The 9,130-nt window shown below is 41.1% G+C and overlaps 1 protein-coding gene across 1 annotated transcript in view; it reads right to left on the bottom strand.

The window, feature by feature from the left end:
- Window positions 1-338: 338 nt before the first annotated feature.
- Window positions 339-9,130, bottom strand: part of LOC126299212 (uncharacterized) — a 33,273-nt gene continuing 24,481 nt past the window's right edge. The window contains exon 3 of the mRNA XM_049990995.1: window positions 339-726. Coding sequence (XP_049846952.1) covers window positions 464-726 — 263 coding nt within the window. The 3' untranslated portion in view covers window positions 339-463. The remainder of the gene's footprint in view (window positions 727-9,130) is intronic.

Raw genomic sequence — 9,130 nt, 5'->3', positions numbered from 1 at the left:
TCTTGTTGTGAACTGTGCTACAGATTACTGATAATTTCATAAGGTAAGTAATGCTGGGAAAGTAAGTACCACATTACTGAAAAGAACCATTCAGATAATTGTCCATTTGTGTTTTAGTTGTAATTTCTGAAGGTTTCCTCACCTGACAAACTCAACTTTCATCATGTTTTTCTGCTGAAAATATAGAAGATACAGATGTTTCTCATGTCTGAAATGTCTTATGATGGTAATTACATGCATGAAATAATTACACAGTCTTAACTCTAAATGAAGGCACAAAATTGCCGAGAAAAGCATGCAGACAATATTTGAGGAACTCTGAAATAAAGACTTCTACAGGGTTTACATAAGAGACTTTATTCAAATTGCCAATTTACACAAATCAGCTCTCAAAATCTGAGGAAACATGAAAGTACATATTCTGTATAAAGTAAATATATACCAAATTAAAAACTAAAATGATTCAGCATCCCAATTTTGCTTCATCTCGAAGAAATGAGGCACAAAGCTTTTCTAAATCATCTAAACTGAGATTTAAAATAGATTTGTAGAAATATATCATGAATTCTCTAGTAATTTTAGAAGAGTCGCTTTCATTATAATACTGCCGCAAATATCTGTACATTGCATCCTTTAGGACAGTGCAGTCTGCCTCGCCCTCCCTCGCCTTCACAACAGCTACTTTTGCTTCATCCTTTATTCCATACACAGATAGCGGAAAGTCATCTGTAACACAAAAGAACACATTTCAAACAACAAGAAGTCCCAGGCAACTGGAAATAAAACTGCAAGCATTTCCTGTATACAAGAAAGCTGGTAGAACATTGGTGTGTTGCGTAATTATTTAAGACATTCTAAGCTGGAATACGATAAATTTGCTTGAGACAGAATACTGACCTGGTTTGGTGGTGACAAATACAAACATCTGCAAAAAAGTTTAGGATGCTAATCGAAGAGTCACTGGATATGGGTCTGCTGCCTGTGTGTGATCAAACACTAATACATTCTAACCAAGAAGACAGTAGACAGGAAGCAATTTAAGGGTAGCAGTTTTAAGGGCACAGGGGAAAGAAAAGCCAAAGCAAACAGGCACAAAGATGATGATCAGTATCTGAACAAAAGCAGTAATCATGACATCTTCGGTTGTTGGGTGTTCTGCCGGATATCAGCGTCATACTTGCGTGTTATTTCGGCAACGTAGCTCGTTATCGTCATCAGGTGCAACCTGAAACTACTCGAGTGGACCTGGTCCAGTATTTATGCCTGTGGCATTCCTCCTTACCCAGGCACTCCCTCTGCAGTCTGCACCCACTCACTGTGATGATCTGGAGCATTGCCGTTCCCTTTTCCCTCCGCTGCAGTTCTGGGTGTTCCATCTTCAGTCTTTAGTGTTTGTAATCCGTCTGTGATACCAGGCATTCCTGCAGTGGTCCTCTCCCACTCACTGATCTGCTGGAGCATTGCCATTCCATTTTTGGTCCGCTGCGGTTCTAGATGTTCCCTCTGCGGTCCGCGTCCGTCAGACCCGACCCTGGGCATTCCATCTTTGATCTGGCGTGCCTGGAACTCTGTATGGGGATCGTTCTCCCTGTCCAAGCCTTCAGTTCTGTTTGTGGAGTGCTGCAGCTGTCCCCGTTGCTTCTTCGACAATTACAGAGCAGGATCCCAGGCTCTACTTAGCTGGTACCCCGTGTCATGGCTCATGAGGTTATTGGTCACTTATCTCTATTGACTCCCTTATAACACTGTTCCAAAATCTGGGCGTTTGTGCTAGAAACTTAGTTTCTTCATAATTCAAGGCATGACCAAGCTCTAGACATTGTTCAGCAATGGCTGATTTTGTTGCCTGTCTTAATCGAGTGTGCCTCTGATGTTCCTTGCACCTGATATTTAATGTTCTCGTCATCTGGCCAATGTAGGACATGCCACACTGGCAAGGTATATTATAAATCCCTGGTTTCTGTAAACCCAGATCGTCCTTAACATTTCCCACCAGTCCCCCAATCTTGCTGGATGGACACGCGGGTACCAGCTAAGTAGAGCCTGGGATCCTGCTCTGTAATAGTTGAAGAAGCAACAGGGACAGCTACAGCACTCCACAAATAGAACTGAAGGCTTGGACAGGGAGAACGATCACCATACAGAGTTCCAGGCACGCCAGATTGAACATGGAATGCCCAGGGTCGGGTGTGACGGATGCAGACCGAAGAGGGAACATCTAGAACCACAGCGGACCAAAAATGGAATGGCAACACTTCAGCAGATCACAGTGAGCGGGAGAGGACCACTGGGGGAATGCCTGGTACCACAGGTGGAATTACAAATGCTCCAGACCAAAGATGCAACACCCAGGAGTGTGTCTGGCAGGCGTGACCCGCAAAGAGAACACCCAGGACTGCAGCGGACGGAAAATGGAATGGCAATGCTCCGGAAAATCGCAGTGAGTGGGCACGGACCACAGAGGGAGCCCCTGGGGAAGGGGGAAGGCCACAGGCATCAATACTGGACCAGGTCCACTCGAGGCGTAGTCTCACGTCGCACCTGATGATAACGAGCCCCGTTACTGAAATATCGTGCAAGTATGATGCTGATATCCGGCATAACACCCGACAACCCAAGATGTCATTAGAGCGCCGGTAAAGTCTGCAGAATTACACCAGTACTCATTGTGATTTTCTTCCCGACAGTGAAATAAGGTTTCGTAACTTTGTAATTTACTTATTGAGCCTATCCTGAATATCATTATGTTGGACCTACCACAAACTGCACTGGCAAAAACAGGTACCATATACGTTCACAGGTTTGACTTTTACACAAACCATACCAGGAGCAATTGCAACACACACCATCACACAAATACTGTGTGTAATAAGATTTTTTTTCTTTTTTTTTACCAAAGCAAAACCTTCACATAGGAAACTACATTAAACTAAGAGGAAATTAATGTAAGGAGGGTAATGCAAGGAGCATTCACTGAATTACAAGATTAAATTTTGTCCAACGATCTGAGGAAGAACCCTAAGCAGCTTGGACCTTATGTAAAGCCCGTAAATATAATTAAATTATCTAGACACTCACTCGCTCATTTATCAGACTAGTACTGAATTGGATGATGACATGGGGAAATACAAAATAATTTCGTTTTTCCTTAATGTTTTAGCTCTGGAATATCTTAATATTGTTTCTCTCCATCATCACACAAATGTGTGTTGATAGAAAACAAAATCAAGCAAAATTGCTCAACAGAGGAAAGACAACTGGAGCTAATGGTACACTTTTATGTTCCAATATCAGGGTTTGCACAATATGCATGAACTGCATGCATGTGGCCCCAGGCTTGGCCTGTCTTGGCCCTTCTCAGAAGTACTCAGCGAAGGGAGACATTTCATTCAGCAATGCAGTGCGGTATTTCAGTTGAATCACTATGTCAGCTCTATCCATTATTTATTCATAATATAAAGGAAGTTCACAGTTCCAGTGGCTGATTGCACAAAAAAGGCTGTCTAGTGACCTGCCACCACAAACCTTTCAAAACCAACGCCAATGACAGAAGAGATCGATGCAAGTTCTTAAAATTTACTATCCAGTCACACAGTCATGGGTACCACAAATTTGTTATGGAACGATACTACAACACAATACAGAAATGATTTATAGATTTAGTTAACAACAAAAGAGCCAAACATTACAATGCTCAATATATGATCTCTGCAGGATTCACTGTTCTATACACCAAGAAGTACTTTGTGCTACATTTGCAGGCATAGAGGATGTGCTAAAACTATTGGAGTTAACAGTAAATGTCATGACGTTTCATGCACTATTACACTACCTGTTGCAATAGTTTTTGACAAAAATTGAATGATGATTGTGGAGTCCTTACAAATTTTGCAAACAATGTTGGTTACGTCAAGGGGCATGCCTGCAACAATATTTAAATTTAAAAGCCACTATTTTTGAATTACTACTGGAAAAAAGAAAAGCAGGAAAAAAATTTGGAACCTCTGGAATAGACTGCTGATCTCAAATTTTAACTAGACTGGACTGTACCAAGTCTAAAATTAGACACTGCAAGGTCAGAAACAACTTATTTCTGATTTGACGGGGATGCATTTAAAAAGAAAATCTAATTGTGGAAGCGACAAATCCCGACAAAAACAGTATCTATTTACATAAACTCAATGGCATTAAAAAGAACATGATTTTGAAGAACTGTGGCATTCAAAGAATTGCCAGATTAGTTTTCTAAACATGTTAAGTGCTCTGCCAATCATATATCTGTTTCTGATCTGTTTTCAAGAACGTTTGCCATTACAGGACACTGTGCACGAGCAAACATAACTGGTATATCTGGAACGTACAGGGCTTGCCCGCAAAGTAATGCATCATTTCTCTTTTTTTCTTTTTTGTGTTCGGATGGGTTCAGCAACTTAAAATTCTTCCCAAGTACGACTCTTCCACATCAATACATTTTTGCCAGCAAAACATCCATGCATTATGAGCTTTCTGGAACACCTCAATCTGAATTCTCTTCACTGAAGCCATCAAAGAACCTTGCACATTGTCCACTGACTTAAGATGCTTTCCTTTGAGGTCCCTTTTCAGCCGAGCAAACAATAAAAAGTCCTCTGGGGACAAGATGGGACTGTAGGGTGGCTGTAGTACTGTTGCCACACTGATACTAGTCAGGTAAGACAAGACAAAAAAGGTGGTGTGAGCAAGAAAACTGTTTTAGTGCAATTTCCAAGATTCGTGGAACTCCTTTCTGACATAAGCACCCCCTGTGATTCAGTCTCTGGTGCACTGCATTGTAAAAGTGAGCATCGACAACCTGGTTCATGTACAGAGAGTTGTTCGACTTCTTCATACAATTCCACTTGGTGCCATGGATGCACATCTGCAAAAAGTCTCAGCGTAAGTGTTGCACGAACCTTTCAAATGGTCAAGTCTGCAGATACAATCTTGGGAAAAAGCATTTTCAGCATGTCCAAAATTCCCAGCACCAAGCAAACACTCAGTCTATGATCTGAATTCAGTAACTGGCACACATGAGGCACATGGTCATCCATTTCCTATGTTGTGTGTGCTGTACAGACCTTATCAGTGACCACCTCCAGACATCTTGTGCCACCTGTCTGACTGACCCGTACAGCCAATCATCGCCAAAGGTTTTCTTAAGCATTCCAAAAGTTTCCAGCGGCATCTTGTTGATGCTTCACATAAAACTTTATTGCACGGCGTTGCTCTAAAGATTTATCCATCATACATTCAACATGACCATTATGTAGAGGTTCAAAGAAGAAGTAATCCTAAACCACACAGAGGCAATCGAGTGACTTACCACTGAAAAGCTATGAGTCCCTCCCACCCTCCCTAACTCTAACATATAATAACGTCACAAAAAATTGTAACATTACTTTTTGGACACAACCTTTAATTCTCATTTAACAGAAATACTTTAAAGTTAAAACTGTACAGGAGATTTATGTAGTTTTCCTCGGGAAAGGGGTTCCCCATTTCCGTAATGTGGCTGCAAACATGATACAATATTTCAGTTGACCTATGTGCATTAAAGGCTTTCTTGATTATCAAACTAAATGAGTAACAATTACATGGAAACTTGAGTGATGAAGAACTGCAGAATTCTCTGCCTCTATCTGTACACCAACAGTTTGTACCAGATCAACATTTTATTACATCTTCAGCAGCCCAAAAAAAATACTGAAAATTTATTCTGTTTGTGATGTAAGTTGTTTAGAAATATGAAACAAAGCTGCATGCAAGTAGTTCAGTTTTCCTAGTGAGCTGCATTGCCACCTAAATATGGCACATTCACAGTTTCCACCTCTTCCTGTGTGGACACCGTGCGTGGTAGTGGGGAAGTGTGCAGCCAGGCAACAGTGCTCCAAATGCATGCGACAGTATTGCATACATGCAGAATTCTTGGCTGTCCCCGATATGAATCACGCAGAAGAACATATCGACTTTTAACAATAGTTTAGCATAAATTACTGGAGAAACAAACTGTTATAAGCAATCAGAAAAAGCCACATATCATTTCAGTTTCCAAAAAGGGCCATCAACTAGTTGTGTACAGCTGGAGACCTACATCAATGACATCACTCTTGGCAGAACCTATGGGGATTTTCTGAACACTGATCTTATTAAACTTTTCTCTCATTCTGCCCATTCACAAAAGTGACAAACCAGTAGACAACAGTACCCAGGTTGATGCCACCTCCTTAAATTTCCAGAATGTGTTCAATACAGTTCTGAGTATCAGCTAGTGAATAAAATACAAGCTCATACACTATTGCATCAGCTTTGAGATTGGATTGAAGACAACCTATTTTTTTAAATGATATACTGGACAGACAGATTGTCAGATGTAAAAGTAACTTCAGGCACACTGTAGATGAATGTTAGGCACAGTGCAACAAAAAAGATGCAGCATAGGTGTGTAAGCAGGGTGGTGGACATGGGCAATGCACATTAAAGCTGCACTGCTGAGACACAAAGTCCTGCAACCAAATACTGGCACAGATGCCATCTAGGCCAGACCCAGACAGTAACTCATTTAATATTTTGTGACACTTACATGTTGAGCAGCAAAGAAGATACTGGATCCTTGCATTATAATTGAAAAATGAGAAGAAAAATAACATTAAATTGTGTACTGAACATTCCAGAATATTTACAGGATGTCTCAAAACTGTTTCAACATTGTATTAGAGAAAGTGAAGGACACAATTCGGAGTAAAGCAACGTACTATGGCCCCATGAAAACCTATTTACCCATTTATATGAACCGTGGAACCTGTGTACCTGTCAGTGGGGGTGGACAATAAACACACAAAAGTAACGATGAATGCATGATTTACATATGTTACCGAAACCAATCTGATTCTTTTTTTAAATGTGTCGTCTTTCACATACGAAGTAAGTATATTTGTAATAGAGGAGATGGGTGAAATTTCATAGCAGTTATTTTGGACAAGCTTTTTAACACCACCACCTTAATTTACCATATAAATTACATTGTCAAGTGTGATGTTTTAAGGTTTCTTTCCATTCAGTGATAGGTAAGAGGGACCCCTTTGAACAAATTTAAAGGAATCAGTGTCAATGAATCTGTTTACAAACAAGCAACGAATACTCAGTACCACGTTTTTAAGAGGACAAAAATCATAAAAATCTATTTGGTGCTTTAACATAAAAAATTAGGAACTACAGACACAAAACTGTGTTACAACCCTCTGTAAGTTGATGTTATAATTCTAAGTACTCCCATTTTACACAACATTATTCTGATTTGTGATGGGATAATTTCCATGTCTGTGTGTCAACACCACAACACGAGGGCTATGCTGAAAGTTTTTAGCAGAATGTGTGAAAAAAATGCAAAAAAAACGTTTACAACTTTTCAAAACACTCTCCATTAGCATGTATACATTTTTCCATTCTCTGAAACCACTTAGAAAAAGTGTCAGTCCAAGCTTATTTTGGGATGTCACTTAGTGCACTCTCGTACGCTGCTATGGCCTCTTCATCCGATGAAAAATACTGCCCTTTAATTTTTTCCTTAGTCTTAGGGAACAGAAAGAAGTCACAGCGGGCCAGGTCAGGTGAGTATGGGGGATGGGCTAACACACCCACTTTTTCCTTCTCCACACAATCCATCATTCTGGCAGCCCTGTACGCAGATGCATTGTCATGATGCAGCAGAAGGTGCCCACTCTTGGACTTTGGATGCTGTGACTTCCATGTGGCGATGACTTGGAAGACAATCATTCACGTACCATTCAGCATTGACTGTACGACATGTGTCCAAGGTCACAGAGGCGAGATGCCCGATCTTTGTGAAAAAAGTTGCCACCATCTCTTTTCCAGAGCTCTGATGTCTAACTTTTGTGGGTGATTCCTCCCCTGGAAAGCACCACACAGAAGACTATCTCTTTGTTTCAGGGTCATAATGGTAGACCTACGTTTCATCACCTGTGACGATGTTGTAGGTGTCTTGTGACTTCCCTCCATTGAATTTTTCGAGCATGAAATGACACCAGTCCACTCTCGCCTCCTTTTGGCTTTCTGTCAGGGAATGTGGCATCCAACGGGGACATCTCTTAGTAAGGCCTAAGTGACTACGAACGATGGTCTGCGCTGCTGTTGATCCAATATTTAGAGTCCCTTCAATGTCGGAAAATTTGATCATTTTCTTCACAGCATCAATGTTTTCATGAGTCACAGCTTTTGCTGGCTGACCGGGATGAGGTTCATGTTCAATTGACTGCCGACCCCTCAAAAACTCGCGTAACCAATTTCCAACTGTGGCCCTAGAAAGGGAAGCTTCACCAAAAACACGCAGCAAAGAAGAATGGCATTCTTCGGCTCTTAAACCCTTTTTATAATTGTAAAAAATCATGGCACGAAAGTCGCAGCGCGACAGCTCCATCCTGCACCGTCTCTGACTCAGCACTGCCTGTGCTTTCTTATCGCGTAGTGGGGGGATGACCGCTAGCCAGGGGCTGTGCGCGCACATCCCAAGGTCAAAAAACGTCACTCTTTCGAATGAAAACAATCCTATTGTCCTCCACCGTACAGTTTACGAGCTGCTAAAAACTTTTGGCATAGGCCCTGTACAACATTAAAATGAACAATTAATGCAACAGCCATCTCGAAGATACATTAAAGTCTGCCTTTCCACATACTTCCAGAAACATCCCTATTACTTTCAGAACAGCTATTGTGTTAACTAAGCACTCAGATGCACAAAATTTTATTTGCAACAATGTTCCAGATGATGGTTTACATACTTTACTCATGCCAAGCACTGAGGTAAAATGTTTCTGATTACCAATTTCGCCAGATAAACCTGTTTTATGCTTTCAACTAGGTACGACACAAATTCTCAAGTGGTAGCCAGCATTAAGTTCATTCTCATTATCTGTCAAACTGCACAGTGCTACATCTGGTCCAATACTGGATACTGGGATGCCTCCACCACACATCACTTTGAAACACCTCTCATGGCTGCAAACTGACTTGGAGCAGTTGATGAAGGGATGTACTGCCGCCATGCCACTCTTGTGTGTGATGTCTCATTTGTTAATAAGAGGGCAGCCTTAACCAG

This window comes from Schistocerca gregaria, chromosome X (assembly GCF_023897955.1).
Source record: "Schistocerca gregaria isolate iqSchGreg1 chromosome X, iqSchGreg1.2, whole genome shotgun sequence".
Lineage (NCBI taxonomy): Eukaryota > Metazoa > Arthropoda > Insecta > Orthoptera > Acrididae > Schistocerca > Schistocerca gregaria.
This window is presented reverse-complemented; position numbering and strand designations above follow the sequence as displayed.